General features: G+C 39.3%; 1 protein-coding gene across 2 annotated transcripts in view; it reads right to left on the bottom strand.

The window, feature by feature from the left end:
• Window positions 1–17,010, bottom strand: part of RELN (reelin) — a 277,149-nt gene that overhangs the window by 43,524 nt on the left and 216,615 nt on the right. For both annotated transcript variants that reach the window (XM_053977798.1, XM_053977797.1), the window contains exons 31-40: window positions 12,442–12,518; window positions 10,786–10,944; window positions 8,635–8,823; window positions 8,107–8,380; window positions 6,656–6,796; window positions 6,386–6,563; window positions 4,888–4,972; window positions 2,148–2,330; window positions 586–757; window positions 404–506 (exon numbers count right to left, since the gene is read on the bottom strand). In XM_053977798.1, the coding sequence (XP_053833773.1) occupies window positions 404–506; window positions 586–757; window positions 2,148–2,330; window positions 4,888–4,972; window positions 6,386–6,563; window positions 6,656–6,796; window positions 8,107–8,380; window positions 8,635–8,823; window positions 10,786–10,944; window positions 12,442–12,518 (1,561 nt within the window). The remainder of the gene's footprint in view (window positions 1–403; window positions 507–585; window positions 758–2,147; window positions 2,331–4,887; window positions 4,973–6,385; window positions 6,564–6,655; window positions 6,797–8,106; window positions 8,381–8,634; window positions 8,824–10,785; window positions 10,945–12,441; window positions 12,519–17,010) is intronic.

Below are 17,010 nucleotides of genomic sequence, written 5' to 3'. Positions count from 1 at the left end.
AAGTTGTAGCTCTCCACTGGTCAGCTTGTAGAAATGCTGCACTCTTACCTTGAGCAGACTGTGAAGTGGCAAATTGGACTCTCACTATATTTTGCTGGTCCTCTTGCCTCGTGACTCTCCAATGCATAGGACATGGACTTTAATGCTATCAGTGCAAGTGTATAGGCATAGACATAGTAGTAATTTAGGCAAGAAAGTAGAAGACTTTGAAGCAGAATTTTCCCTTATCTGTGTATTAAAAGCATCATGATACAGTCACATGAGGGAGACTAATGTCAAATCAATTAGAGGGAAAATTAGACAGGTTTCTCAATTTGGCAACAAAACAGCTGGGAAAATACACCAGAGCAGAATATGGAAGAACATGAAGCAAAAGGCAAAATAACTTTCTGAGGCCAAGTACCTCAAATTGGATGATCGTGTTTTCATTCACACTCAGGTCCCTTGTGGTAATGGAGTGCTCTCCAACTTCATTTGAAACAAATACCATAGCTGAGTCTTCTTCCCTGAAAATCAAGGAGAGGAGTGCTTTAGACTCACTTTACGAAGTCACTTCTTTCTGTTGTATTGCTGAGAGAATCTTACGGAGCTCTTTTAGATGAATATGGGCAATAAAGCCCAATGTTTCCACCAGGATAGAAAAACCAGTTATCCTCTTTAGGACCGAAGTCAAAGGTATCCAAAAGGATAATGGGATTCTTCAGGTTATTTCCATCAATAATGAAGTCGTCAATAATCCAGATTTCTTCTTTTTTGCCTACAAAGAAATGGAAATATTCCTATTAAGACCTAATACTAATATTATTGGAGAGCAGAATAGCAGCCAGTATTTATGGATTATGTGAAGAGGAGGGTGCTAAAAGTGTGGGATCACTATTTTCACTTTCCATGAAAATAGTTTCTATACTGCTTTGCAGCTTGACCCTAAGGAATTAATTTTTATTCCCTAAAAATTATAGAAGTCACAGCAAAACAAAGAGTGAAAAGCAATGGGTGTTGAACAATTATCTTCTATTTAAGTCATATTTACTTTGAAATTCTGTCATTGTCTTCTTCAATTAAGAATCACTGAAATGAGTAGTTGCTACAGAGTCAAAGCAGCCTGAAAGTGCAATTTCATTCTACATCCTTGCACTCAGCAGCTTGTGTCTGCCTGGGAGGAGTTCTTCCATAGAGAAGGAAACTCTGAATTCTTCCATAGAGAAGGAAACTCTGAATCTCCTTCTCTCCAATGTATTATGTATCCATATACGTCAGAAAATTGGTATTCTCAAACTGAAGAGGAAGGATTAAATTGACAGATCTTCTGTGTAGCATTTTTTCATTTATCTAAATTATATCCAAGTTCATCAGAGAAAAGTTTAGATAATTGTTTTAGGCAGTACACGTCAGAAGAATGAACTGAAACAGGATTGTCAGGACCAGATTTTAATTTGCTTTTTTTTGTTAGGGTGTACTAGGAATTTGCCTACATGGAATAAACTGTTGCTGAATCACCATGTCTAAATGATTGCTGGAATTCTCTAGAGCTGTTAATGTCAGTTTCTGCTTGGAACTGTGCTCAGAGTAACTGAGAGCGGAGGAGAGCTTCCTTCAGCTGGCACATCTCCTGTAATCAGGAGGAACGAGCTGTGCTCCTCTTGTGGTTTTCCAGTCCTTTACAATTTAATCAAAAGATTAACTGCTCACTACATACTCTTTCTAAATGGGTTTTTAATGCCTAGTTAATTCTGAGTAAGGTAGGCCCAGTTCCCATTTACACTTGGGACATTTTTGTATAATTGGAGCATCCTAATGGGGCCTCAGTGTAAGTGAGAATCATGCCCATTAAAAATAATGAGAAGAACCTGAGTGAAGTTAACTTTATTGGTGTTTCTTGATCTCCCACTCCCTCCAGGGCCAAAGCTGATGCTTTTCTGCACACAGTCCAGGGATATCAGGTGAAGGTACTTCACTTTAAAGCATTCAACGACTTTTTAAGAACAGTAAACATAATCCTGCAGTAATTCTAATTGAAGGAGCTCAAACACAAAACACCAATGATTTAAGAGTCTCTCTAATTGTTTAGCTCAAAAAATGCACACTTCTAGAGATGCTGGGCTGTGCAAGCATGGACCTGGACTCCCAGGGCTGTGTCTCTCCCTTACCGTTGTTGTAAGGCTGCCAGAGCCTGAACCGCGTTGCGTTGCTTTGGGCTGCGTAGGGCAGAGGAACATTGATAAAGAGGACATCTGTAGTCTGGGTGAAGTAAAACTCATCTATCAGGTGCCAAGTGATGCCACCGTTGACAGAATATTGCAGCAGGATGGAATGAGACCTCTCAGGGGTGCCTGGAGCATAAAGTACATAGATTTATGTTCATTGAAATCCAGTAAGTTCAAGCAAGTATAAATGAAATTATGTTGCTCTGACATCCACTCCAAAGTACGGGCTTCCTTTAACAACAGCTTAAGCTATTGAGATGTTACATACACATTGTACACATATGTCTTTCTGTGCTTTCCCTTGCTTTTCTGCAAAATGCAAATGAAATAGGGCCTAAATTTACATTACTGTTCCTTATACATGCGATAATAGTTAATTATTTAGATGAGAAGTTTCTTATACTTTTTTAGATTAGAACACACCAGCTCCTTCTACTACAAACATATTCCAGCAATACAGTATTTATTTGCTTGTTTTGTCCAGGTACAAGACATTATCATCACCATCTGTAGCACCCACAGATAAAGCCACAGCCTCTATCCTCATAAATTTATGAGTCTGTGGCTCTCACTGGAGACACTGGGATGAGGATATTCATGCCCAGAAATAACATAATTGATGGAGAGCACTGAGGATATTTATTAGCATGTTTTAACAACAACAAAGCAATAATCTGTGCTTTAAACTGGGCCTAAAAGTCAGTGGAACTGACAGTAAAATTTGCATTTTCTAACTACCAGCTCCTCCTATTTTTTTTACTTAGAGCTTTAAAGAGTAAAAAACAAAAGCTCTTTACAGCCCTAGTTATTAACACATGCTAATTAGAGCCCAGCACTCATTTTTGATGCTGGTTACTGTACACAAGCTCAGCCCCCAGCCTGTATTTGGCCTGTGCCTAACATGCAGTCCAGGAATACCAGTGTCCAGGTGATGGCATCTCTGAATTGAGATCTCATGCAGACAAATTTACACTCTCTGCTCCCTTCATGGTGTGGCACAGTGATGGCATTTCCCCAAAAACTCAGTCAGGAACCAGCAGAAGGAAAGGACTAAGGGACAGTTTCTTCATCCCTGAAGAAACTCACTGTGTGTTACTGTGGAAGCTTTTCCCTTGATCTATTCTTAAATTAACCACATTTGCTGAAACCAAAGCGCACACGCTCCTGCTCCCCTCTGCTCCAGTGCTAAGTATTCAACCACCGGCTGTGGAGCAGAGCAGGAAGAGCTGTTTGCAGTCTGGAGACAATTTCAGCTTATCTGTGGCAATTAACAGTAAACAACACACTGCTTTTAACACTCACAGCTGAGAGATATGCCCAGCTACATCAATTTTATTCAACATTAGGGAGCTTGTTGGGACTAAGTCCTGGATCCAGCAGTGAGCAATTTCTCTTGGGGTTACATGGTCTTACTCCTTGTGGGTCAAGTGTCAAAATCCAGGCCTCAGCCTTTGGCTATTCCTGCCTTCAGAGCAATATTTTTACTCACTTTATTTTTTAATATTTTTTTCAATGATCATATGAAGAAATATTACCAAGGCATAATTTTGTAAAAGAAGTCTTCGCAAAGACTTCACTTATAAAAATGAAATATTTGGCGTGTTATCATTTTGGGGCATGTTATGTTTTCGGCTGTTACAGTTTTCTTTCTTTTTGATAAATACCCCAATACATATGATTACATGCCCGTTAAAGAAAATCAATAATAATTCACAAAGATCTATATTTTCACTCATCCATACACAAATTTGGCTAAGATACTTATTTAGGAAGAAAGAGGGAGTTCAAAACTATTTTCAAGCTGTTGGTAACGTTGAGTCAGTGAGGGTCCAGTCCCAGAGCACTGAGCATACCACAGAAACTATGGACATCTTCCTTACACCAGAGTGAGAGGAATTTTTCAACATTCACAGTTCAGCCTGGAAGTGCCAATTCTATCAGAAAATTTGGGGAAAACTTCTGAAATTGCATGGGAGTGGTTCAAACCTTCAAGCAGTTTAGTGGCTCTCCATCATGCCACTCCAGATGTGGGTATAATTATTTTTTAAAGCCAAGGATGGCAGGGCCTTGGAGCAGGGTAAGACTGAATCACTGGCTTAAAAGTCCTTGTACTGGAGGAACTGTCACAAGTTATTTACAACAACTCATAAAACTTGTCTTGCAAAGTCTGACTATTCTTCGTATCAACTAAATGGAATGATGGAGTTTCAGTTACCTCTAAGATACTTGCTAGGCAGTCAAATGGTAAGAGATTTTAATGCAGTGGACTGAAGCTAGAAAATGAAAAACACTGTAGTTTACTATTAGTCCCTTAAGTAATTTACTGTAGGCACAATTTTATGACATAAAAAACTTGGACAAATATTTTTTCCCCAACATAATGGGAAATCTCTACAAAATCTTGAGCTCTTTTTTTTCTTTTCTGCCCAAAGACTTTACTAGCTGTGCTATTTTTGATGATACTACAGTCCACTTTTTCCTTAGGAGCTGCACAGACAGCCATGTAGGCTGGGAGCAAGGTAGGGATGATGCAAAATTTCAAACAAGCTCCCATATAATCTACCATAAACTATTGATCACTACCATACACTGAAGTTGAAAATATAAATCTGTATTCCTTTCTGTGTCACTACTATGTATTAATAAAGCTAGAGGAGTGATAGTAAGTCAATGGTGATCTTACCTTTGGCAATAAATTTAAATGAAAACTGGATGTACACTGTATTAGTGCAGTCTAGATCTCTTGACACAAGCATTCTCAGTCCTTCCTGCAAATACAGAATATACAATGTGAATATCAGTTCTCATTATTGAGTATGTTCTGCAGCTTATTGTTTCTTGGCTGTTGTCTGCTACTGCCTGCTGGTGGCAGCAAGAGGGGAAATTCCCTGTACCCCACCTTTTCCCAGGCAGAAAATGGGGTCAGTGACAGCCTTGGTAAAGTGAGCCAAGACATGACAGAGGTACAACTACATGGTAACTACAGGCACAGTTACAGTTCATTCAATCTGTCCTCTGAACCCCTGGGATGTGATTGGATCTGCAAGCACTGACTTAGACACTGAGTCCAAGCTACTGCACTCATTTTTTGTGCAAACTGTACAGTTGCCAAACACCTTAATTTCCAGGCAGGGACATTCCAGTCCTCTCTAGGAGTTATTTTCTATACTTCAAAACATATTTTGTACAAATATCCTCTTCTGGGGCAACTTGTTGACCTGTAAGGAAAGGGAGCACACAGGAAACCTCATAGGGAGCCTGAGTCCCTGCCCAGCTCGACTGACGAGCTCGCTGTTGTGTGGATCCTGGGGCCAGAGCCAGTCCCTGTTCTGCAGAGATCTGGCAAAAACCACCTCTCAGAGCTTCCCTCTTTCTCAGACCCATTCCCCCAGGGTAACAATCTGCAGAAACAAGCAATGCAAATTTTAGACAACTCACATCTTGTGATTTGGGATTTAAATAATCTAAAGAGGTTGAACTGGAGTCAAGCTTTTGCAAATAAATACTTCAAAGAATTAATTTATACACCAAACATTATTTAACTTCTCTTTTTGGGGGTCATCTGAGTTCACAGTGTCAAATGAAAACTTTTGTGAGCTGAGAATTTGTGTGCTTGTGAACAAAAGTCTATTATTGATTTTGTTAAGAACAGAAAAATTCAGAAAATATATTTCCTGGCCTTTTGAAATCTGCAGTCAGCAAAAATAAATCTTTAAAGAACTAGAAGACATCAAAATGATATAATTGAGTAAAATACAGGCAAACTACATAAACATTGATTACACAGAACTACAGCCCTGACTAATTTGCACTATTCAAAATACTAAAAAAGCCAATCGGGACACTTTGAGATGATTGTCATGTGCACCATATTTCCAAATAGTTCACCTCAAGAATCTCAGTGTAGAGTTTCATTCTTTTCCTCTGGTGGTCAAGGAGGAGTTTATACCACAAACAAAATAATACACAACCAAGAGATGAAACCCATTTGTTCATAAAAAAAAACAACTGTGGAAAACGGTGCATGTTTAGGGTAGGAAAAGACAAGAAAAATGAAAATGTCAAATTCTAGCCAAAAGACTTCAATATAAACATATGGGGCTATCAAGAGAAAATTTACTTTCTATTTTTGACTCTACTGGTTTTCATTAACTTTTTTTTCAATGTAAGTTATCTCTGACCCCTTTGAAAATGAGAGCTGTTCCAGACTTGATGGTATCACCATTCAGGTTTCCCCTCTCAGCACCGTAGACTTCAGGCCAAAGGTCTGGATGCAAGTTACCATTGAAATCATCCTTCAGGACAGATGGCAGAGGAAGGACAGGGACACAGTATGGACCTCCAAACCCTCTGTCACACCTAGCAACAAATTGGGAAGAAAAGGTGTTATCCATCTGGCCTGGATAAAACACATCTTTTCTATGAAGCAGCTTAAGCAGTTTTCTACTCACATGCAATGACCTGAATCACAGATGCCGTGCCCTGAGCACATCCAGGGGCATCCTGTAGCCAGGACCACATTATCAATAGCCCAAGAATCAACTCCAGAGGCATAGTTGTACTGAATCCACCTGAACCGTGTTCTGGGAGAGCTGTTAAAAACAAAGGAAATGTATTTCAGGATTCAAAATTCTGATCCAGAAAGTGCTAAATACTAAAGAAAATCCCACAGACTTCGGAAGAAAAGCAGATTAATAAGCATGGCCCACTTATTTTGAAAATATTCATATTCTAGTGGAAACTGGAAGTTTAAATTTCTCATGTTAGTCTTTTAGGCAAAATTCCAGCATATTCTAAAGCAAGGTGCCTAAAGTGATAATCAAGAAAGAATATTGCTGAGACACTTGCTGATCAATAAAGTGGTTGAGCAGAAATTGGTAGTTCCACTAGCATTTGACAGCTCCATGTGCTGCATGCAGAATGGAAATAATAAAATTGCATCAGTAAAGTAAGAAGTTATGAAAGTTCATTTATGCTAAGTGTTGTGTAAAGAGAAAAACAATGGTTATATATGTTCACATATATATATGCATATATAAGAATATATGAATATGTATGTGAAAATATGCACATGCATACACACTGCTGTCACTGCTGACTGCCTTCTTATCCTCAAATGAGGAAAGTGTTTTGGAGAAAAAGAATTCTTTGGAAGATGATGTATGGCCCTCTGGAGTGAACTGTGAAATTGGAAACCAAGATGTGAACTGCAGGCCCAGTTCATTTGCTGTGTGTCCTTTTTTACCACTGTATTTTCTGGGTGATGAAATGTACAGAGGTAACCTGTACAGATTACAGAACTACTCAGATCAGAAGCATACTCAGACATTAGCAGTGTCATCACTACCTGTCATTCCTAAACTAGAGCATGGTTTTATTTAGAGAGATGGATGCCAGCACATCTGCCACATCCATTTACAGCCCTGTGATATCCCGAGGAGCTCGGCAGAACTCTCCTCCTGGTCAAAAGGGTGAAGGTGGCACATTCAGTGACATGTTCTTACTTGCTGAATGCTGTGCCTAACATGCCTGAGTGTTGGGTGACAACTTAATGTGCAATAACAGAAAACACTACTATAGGAAAGGATGGATCAGGGTATTTATTCTTGCTTCTTATTGCATAAATGTTAGAAAAGCTGGTTTAGCATTCTTGTTCTTACTGCCAGAAATTATAGGCAAGATTTAAGAATTCATTCATCAAAGTTGTAACTTCCTTAAGTCCTTACACTTCACACTATAGCTGATGAAATATTTTGAAGTGAAATTTAAAAATCTGGTGGCGTGACAACACACATTTAAAAATTTAAAAGACATGCAGAACATTCCCAAGCTGGAGGATGTTTGTTCTAATTAGATCAGCAAAATCTTTGTCATGTTAAATAGCCAGAAGAGCAGCGCTCACTTGGTTGAGGGTGGGAGGTAGACAGTAACTCTCTTCCAGTTTTGGAATCTTTCTGAAGTGTAGATGGAGCTCTCAGTGTACTGCTGACAGCCGATTGTTGGGGGGACGCACTCCTCTGTCACCAGGTGCCAGTCCCTCCCATTGTTTAGGGAATACTGCAGGTGAACGCTGTGGGAATTGCTGTATGGCTTGCTGCAACCCATGCTCAGCTCAAACTGCAAGAATGTGGAGGCTGATACGTGGAAGTCCCAAGTCTCAGCATAACGAGGTTTTCCTAAGCAAAGAGAGAAAAACAACAAATACAATAATAACAATAAATACAACAATAAAAAAAGTGTATCTTCAGCATATGCTTTCAACACTGTCATTAAAATTTGTAACCTCTACTTCACCTTTTTCCAGCCTTCTCTTCCCTACAGATTACTGAATACCTGGATTTGTCTATACCTTCCATCTTGTAAAACTTGCTGTTTATATAAGTTATAAAATAGACTCATACAAAATGTAGTAATGTTTGATGACACATACCAATGTTTTCACTGAACATCAGAGCTGTATCCATAGACAGGCAGTCAATGTCTACTTGACCTCCTTGTATTCTGTACCAGCTTGCTTGTAAATCCACAGTTCCATCAAATTTATCCTGGAAGCCGGTCTGAGAGCTGTCATTCATCCCTATGAGCACATCATCCAAAGCCCACTGAGCTGAATGCTTCCCTACAAAAACCAAAACAGACAGGTTAGTGGAGTCCCTGTAAGTTTTTAATGCCCATATGCTGTGTTCACTCAGTGAGCAGTGCTCAATCACATAGACTGAGTGCTGTTCAACAAGACTAAAACATTGCTCAAGGATGCACCTGGACACTAGAGCATGTTTCTATTACAGATAAACACAGGTATTTCCCTCTTCATTTCTTTAGCTTCAATGCCTTTGCCATCAGATGCTCTCCGTGTGTTTGGATGAGATACTCCCTGAGCCCCTTGATTGGGGATTTTCATTTTATGGGTCACAGCCTTCCTGCTATTCCCCACAGCTAAATTGGAAAGGCCTTTGTCTGGTTCCCAAAATAGTTCTTGTATGAAAGTGAATAGAACATGAAGGAAAATGCTGAAGGCTCTGCATATAGATAATATTTAGAGAAGTGCTGTTCTCCTTCCTGGAAATCTCTCTCCTCTTGCTCTCCAGCCTACAGGCATTTCACTTTCATCATCTCCAGCCCATTTCTTCGGCCTTCATTTCAATTCACCTTTCTGCTGTCATGCTGAAAAGAACATCTTACTGCACAATTGATGCCCTCACAGGAGAGGAAAGAAAGCCTTTACAATAAATTGTGAGCTTGCAGCAATGTACCAGGACTTTTGCCTTGCCACAAGAGGAACGTGGGTCATGGCTGATAGGGCCACTTTGCGCTGAGGAATGGCAGACAGAGGATAGTCCATGAAGGAGCTAACATCTCTGATCAGAAGTGGTTGTCACCTGCAGGTGCTGGTGTAGAAGTTGATATTTCAACTTCCAGTCATAAGATCTTGCTTATATTGGGAGCCACAGGGCTGCCATCAGTGGTCTTGAGAGTGATGACCCTCAGCAGGGACAGATGTCATGCAGGTGCCACCAAGGCAAGTATAGGGAGCAACAGGTTGGACATTGCACCACTCACCAATGCAAATGATCATCACAGAATGATGGTCTGTGGTGCACCAGTCACTGCTTAGCACTTTTAACCAAAGGAACTGTCTTCTTAACTACATTACATCCCTCTTGTCTTGTCTATTCTCTTACCGAGTGAGGACAATTAAGTCCAGCACATACAAGAAAATGTATGAATAAAATTAGCCATAAAAATGATAAATGATGTCTAAGGAGCTGCATACCATAATTACCTGAATGTATGCTATGTGCTTTGCTCCCCAAGGAATTGCTGTTGAAATGTACTTTGCTATATTTCTGAATATTGCCTTATATTTCCTGCAGATCCAGGAGCTGCTGCCTTGTGCAAAGGTAAGACTTAATCAGGACACTTTTAGTAGTGGTAATGTGCCCCCGTGTGAGGTGGGAACTCTCACAGTGGCTGTAGGAATCAGTTAGCACCAGAAGTGCTGAGGTTCAGCTGAGGATGTGGGAAGTGGCTGAGTGGTTTTGCAGGGGAAGGGGAGCTGGGCTCTAGGACACTGGAAATGGTGGGAAGAGGGGGTCCTGTTCTGGAGTGTGAAGACATTAGAATAGTGAGATGGGAGCCACCAGGTAGGCAGATTCAAGGCCAAGTTATGCCTACACTTCCAAAACAGAGAAAGAAATGAGGCAAAGAGTATAAGCCATTTGGCATCCCAGGTCACTCTATACTCAGGTAAAAACTTTGATCCTATTTAGGCTTTTTTTTTTTTTTTTTTTTTTTAATGTAATTCTTTCCCCCTTCCTTCTGTTATCTCAACATCTTTGGTTTAAACTTAGCTCTTAAACAATTTTACTCTTAAGCCCACTCATCAGTTTGGTGCTATAAAAGAAAATCATGGCCATAGTGTGACTCAGGAAAGCCCAAACAGGCTCTTACAATATCCAACTAGTCAAAATACTGTGTTTTTCACGAGCTGAGGTTTCTGCACAACACGTCTATACTGAGTAGCACTGACATGTGGGTTGTGTAAAGCTGCTTAATGAATTTTTAGGATGGTCTTGCTTACCATGCTGTGGCTGCCACCAGCGGAAAGCGGTGGCAGGGGTCTTGGCCTCCCGGGGTAAGTCTATGGAGACAACCTGGGGCTCCAGGTATGACATGAAGTCCAGCTCTCGCAGCAAACTCCAGGTGATTCCATTGTCATTTGTGTACTGAACAACAAGTCCTGTATTTAAAATGAGGAAGAGCAGTTAGTGAAACTGTGCAGAGCAAAGAGGGGGAAGTTCACCCTGTGCTCTGGAACTGCCAACTCCCACCCGGTGCACAGGCATGTGACATGTGCCCCACCCTTTAGGCAACTCCTGGTCCAGGAGCTTTTTGTGCATAAAGTCCTACTGCAAAGGTGACCAGGGTCACCAGCTGCCACACACCATCTTGACTGTTTTCACCAAACTGGAAGGATCAAATCTTTTACACCCTCAGGGAACCTAATGATCATACCACAGAAATGATAGGAATAATGTGATTTTCTTTAACACAGTATTTATTTCATGTTGGGTATCCTTGCAGTTTGTGTGAAAGACTAAGTTATAATTCTGATAGCTGGGATTACAATCCTCCTGCTATGTATGAAAGCTCACAGCATCCTTAGAAATTAATTATCATAATATTTAGAAAATTTAAGATAGTCTTTGTATCATGCACACAGTGTGGCAAATACTAGGACACAACAGAAGCCCAGCAGAGCTCATCAAAAGGGATAATATAAAAAAGAAGCACCTGTGTATATTTCTTCTCTTAAAACTCTTTCATATCGGTATATGTTCAAAGATAATGGTTTTTTTTTGGTGTCTTATATTGGTGCAAATGAGTGGAGAAACAAACCCTTGGTGTAATCTGTGCTGCAAGACAACAGCTTTCCTCAGTGAGTGAGTCAATGTAAATGCCAAATATCAGGAAACAATCCACTGATGTTAAAATCTTTATACTGAGAAGAAAATTAAATTTTCTCATCTCTCATGTCAGTGGTCTGACTTCATGCAACCAGACCACTTAACATGGGAATCTGCTCCCAGAATGATGATCCTTCCTAAACACAAGTATCAGTCCTCCACCACAGTAACTTTTAGCATGTGGATCAAATTAGAGAGGAGACATCTGTGAGAGATGAATTTATTCAGACTAAATAAATTTTCAGCTGCAAGTTTATAATCTTGTGTTTTGGGTAAATCATGCATAAGCTTTTTTGGAAGGCAATTTTTTATTAGACCCATTGGTGTAGTTGAGAAGATGAACAAGTTCTCAGGTACACAATTCTTCTTCAGGTCAGAAATGGAGTTTACCCACTTTATCCTGAACTTGAATTTCATTCCTTTTATTTCAGACCTCATGAAAAGTCGTGTGGACTCATAAATGTACCTGTTTTCCAACACTATCTAATAGTTTAACACAAGCTACTACATCTTGCTTTATAAATGTTGTCTTGGACCATCACAGCTCCCACAGTTACTCCTACAGATGGATCACCATTAGTCTTGGTGTAGCTAATTATAACTAGAAGAGTCCATCAAAAGTAAATAGCTTCAGCATTTATGAAAACTGAGGAGGTAATTGATTTATATTTTAAAAAAATCTTCTTGGTTTTTGTAAAGGCAGCAAAAGGCAAAAACACTGCAGAAGATGCAAAATGTAAAAGGCTTATAATAAAGAAAAGAGGCTTTACCTTCATTCCTGGCTCTTGGTCTGTTGCAGGAGCTACCAACACTCTTGCTTCCAAGTTGTACATAAAATTGAACTAGCCTATTAAAAAACACAAGATAAAAAAGAAATGTAATCATCTTCTGATAGTACAAGATCAGTCAGGATAATTTGCATCTCTTAGCTAATGGCATTTTCAGTTAGGTCCCTATTCCAGGCTTATTGACAAGGCGATATTCCCAGATAAACCAAACATGGGCATGGTAAATACTGAGAGACTCAAGACAGAATAAAGTGATGTGGTTTATTAATCTTGTGCCTAATAAATGTGTTTCTGAGTGAGTGTGAGAAGTTAGCAGTTCCATCTCACACAAAAGTTGCAAAATTTCCAAAGCAGTCAAAGCTGCGCCTTACATCAGATCTTACCTTGGCCTATTGTAACCAGAAATTAGGTGAAGCTTTAAAATACAGCATTAGAGTTGTAATGAAAGTATTATATCCTCCTTAATAACCAATCTTTTTTAGAGCCTTAAATTCTTGATGTAAACAATTTTCAGTGATGTGAGTTCACTGAACATCTTGTAAAGTAAACCCTTTGATTTTGAACCTAAACATTATGATTGTATTGAATATTCTCTTGTTCTCACATCATGAAGTGGTAAAGAAAAACGTTCCTCAGCTGCTTTTCTTGCAACCTGTCCTGTAGTCAGTGCTTTTATTACTTCCCTATCTTCTCTTATTGCTTTCTACCGTAAACCATGGCAACCATTACATCTGAGTCTCTGCATGAACATATTTGCATGCCTTCAATTTTTCCCAAAACTACTTTTTGCAACCCTTCTAATGCCACAAAATTCCTTGAGACAGGATTGCTGGTTTTATTGACAGAACTCTGGACTAGTCTGGAACACCCTTGTTTAGCGATATTTGAATTAAGTATTATTCCATCCTTGTGCTCCAAAATATTGTTAGTTTTTTTTCCCCCAATCTGCAGTAATGCCATAGTATCCCTGCTGAGCTTGTGTTTATTATTGTGACTCTGTGGTTTTAGAGTAATATACATTTTCTCTTAGATACACACAATAGTGCTATATAACAACAATTAATTTCAATTAATGTCCTACTGCTCACTCCCCAAATTTCACTGCATGTCTCAGGCATTCATCTGAGTCTTACTAGGTCATAACTAAGGTAAAGAGCATTGAGATGACTCACAATGCCATCACCACCTAATCTACACATTCTTCACAGGTTGTCTCCATTGCACACCAAAACCAGCACCTGAGCAGAGCAGAGAAATTGGACTCAACCCCATAGTGGGATTTTGCATGCTGAAAGTTGGCAATGCCATTCTCCTCCTTGCTTCATGGCCAATTTTTAAATTAGGATGATAGAAAATCAGGTTTCATTAATTCAATTGACATAGATAGTGTCTTTATTTAAAACATAAAATTTGAGGTGCATTTTTGCCACTTAAATAAATCTCCACAAGGGTGACTCTTTTTGCTTTAGAGGATTTTGTCCTTCTTTGTAGTAATTTTGGTAAAACCACAGACAAGCTACATCACAACAGCCACAGCCAGTAAAATGCAGACAGGACTCCAATTTCCCTCACCCACTGTTATGCACACAATATCATAATCCTCCTCTAAATCCAGATTCTAAATCCAGCCACATTCCAGTTCTGTTATCAAAATCTGTGTCTATGTCTGAGATGCTTTGTATACCCATAGGGTCTAGGACAAGGCGGAATATCCTCATCAATCTCATTGCTAAGATAACCCCACAGATAGCTCTAGACAGTCAGGGTCACAGTATCACACCATTTAGCCAGGTAAGTTTTATTTGTTTGCTGTAGCTCTATTGTTGGAGATAGTATTCAGGCAATAAAACTCTAGACAGAAGCATCAGAGGTGAACAGATTTACAGTGCTGTGACAAAATTCTTTTATTCTTGCCAAATGTGAAGATTGCTAAAAAGCAAAACCAAAGAACAAAAAACCCTTTCTGCAGAAGGGTGAATCAGCCCATCTGATCTCTAAGTCTGAACCAGAACAGCTCCCTGGGATGGTTGCACAATCATTAGCAATGGAGTCTGTAAAGCAGATGGGAGCCAAGTCAGCTAACAAGCCAGATGTCACCACTTGGAAAAAATACATGATTTTTATCTAGATGCCAGGTAGGCACTGTGTGCAAATGTTCCCACCAAACAGATAGTCAAGGGTGTCATAAGGGACAGGCCATCAAAATGGGAGGCAGCAGCTCATCAGCAACCAAAATGTATCCATGTATCACATTGTCAGTCAGAAGGGTGGAAATACTGCCAGTGAAATTGTGCCTTTGGTGTGCTGGGCCATGCAATAGGGAAGAAATGGAGAGACTCCAGAGGGTTTCTGAAGTGTATGGCAAAAAAAACCAGTCTGGGTGAAATGAACTTTGACACTTACAGCTCTCTTAGTCCTACATTCTCCTAATATCTGGAAAAAAAGGTGGTGTCAATCACAGGAAGGAATAAGGAGGCAATAGGACAAAAAAAGCTAAGATTACAATACCACTTATTGTATATACTAGCATTTGAGGGTTTTTTTATGGTCATTGGCTCCCAAGCACAAGCTTTAGTTTAAAATGCTTTCAGTGTGACACTCGGGTGTGGCGGTGCCCTGTTGGGCTGCTCCCCTGAGCAGCACCACACACCTCAGGCTGGCAAATCTCAACCCCATGGACTACGTTGTGCTGGGAAGACAAGGGTGAAAGGGAAAAGGGTCTTTGTACTTAAGGAAAAAAAAAAAGTCTATGTATTCCTTACATAAAATTTACACTTCACATTCAAAACCTGTAACTGATGATATGGAACATGCATAGGTAGATCTGCAGGAATTCAGAATGAAAATAAAAATTTAGTGTACTGCAACATTTTTCAATTTTTCCATCAGGCTCTTCCATGCATGATTTAACAAAACAAGATCTTAAAAGGCCTGGAAAAACACTATTAACCTGAAAAATAAGTAGCTTAAAAATCTACTGCAGGAGTTTCAGCTTTCCTATTCACAACCCTCAATCCACATATCTAACAGTATGTCTTTCAAGGCATGTTTTCCTGCTGTTTACTCAGTCACCAAAACCCCCCAGTCAAAAAACCCTTGCAAAAATAAAAGATAACTGTGCAGGGGCTAAGATGATGCCTACATAAGATAACTGAATTCTATGCAAGGCATTACTGAATGCAAAAAGTAATACCAAAATGGGAAAAGTACTTCCCTTTAATCTCGCCTTTCAAGTGACATTAATTTTAGCTGCAATAATGAAAAAAAATTCTAGGCTGAGGAATTATTTTCTTTTTAGTGCATGGGCCTTTCAGTTAACCCTTCACACTCTCACAAAATTCGTGTACCTTTGCTTCCAGAAAAAAAGACAGAGTTAATGTTACAGATGGCCTCAAACATTTAAGTGGGATGCATCTGCTCAGAGCAAGGTGTCTGAAGCTGAATGTCTAAGTTATATATGACCAATACAGGCTGCCTTACACCTAATGAAAAAAAGAAATACGTGTTTGCAGGAGGAAAAGCACTGGCCTTTCTAGCTGCTCTTTTAAGATGAGTTGTGTTGCCCTTTTGAAGCAGCTATTCTGTCCTTTGAACATAAAAGCAGCCTAGGGTAACTGCTGTAGTCTAAAAAGTCCATGTTCTGGTCAAGCAGCATCAGGTGGCTACTGCCTTTGAGCACACACTGAAGAAAGCAAAAAATCCATGTTAGTCCCATTTGTGTTTGAGATGACCACTATGTTCTGTCTAGCAAACAGCCCAGGGATGTGGCTTTGAGCTTGAATCATTCAAGGGAGTTAACCTGTTCACTGTGATGTTTACAAAAAAAAAAAAAAAAAAAAAAAAAAAAAAAAAAAAAAAAAAAAAAACCACAACAAAAAAAAAAAATTTGATTTATCTTGACATGACAATCAGTCCCAGAAGGAGAGCAGCTCACATTGTGAGTACGTGGTCAGAAGAGAGATCGTAGTTGCTCTTACCAAGTGTTTCTCTGGCCATTTATGTTTTTGAGGAAGATTTAAGACACAAGATAACTTCATTCTTGTGCAAAACAGAAGCAGCAGTACATTAAAAACATCAAGAAAGAGCATTGCTCAAATTTTTAAAATGTCTTTTGGCTTTTAAAAGGGTTCAAACTTTGCAAAAATGGAAAGCTATAAATACGAATATCTGGCATTAAAAGTGGTTTCAAAGTAATTGTAAAACTAAAGGGAATACTTTGCTTTAAAAAAAGATTTCTTCATGAAAGAAGGAATAACTAAAAACAGTTTTTTGAATACAGACTTCTTGAGGAAGTAGTCTAGACTACTTCCAGTATATTGCTTCCCAGGATGAATAACACAGGATTTGTAGAATAGAAGTGTTCACATCTTCCCAGAGTTCTAGGGCAAGCATGTACTTGTACAAAGCATATTTGTCAAACAATCAATTAGTTTAATTAATAACTAATTTACATAATTATATAACTATGATATGTATTTGTCAGACATGCAGGGGACAGAAGAAAGGTGGCTGGTGCAGTGCTATGCAGTGCAGGGAGCAGCTGAGGACTTC

The sequence above is a fragment of the Vidua macroura genome, chromosome 5 (assembly GCF_024509145.1).
Source record: "Vidua macroura isolate BioBank_ID:100142 chromosome 5, ASM2450914v1, whole genome shotgun sequence".
Classification (NCBI taxonomy): Eukaryota; Metazoa; Chordata; class Aves; order Passeriformes; family Viduidae; genus Vidua; species Vidua macroura.
Note: the sequence above shows the minus strand (reverse complement) of the source record. Positions and strands in the feature narration are given on the sequence as shown.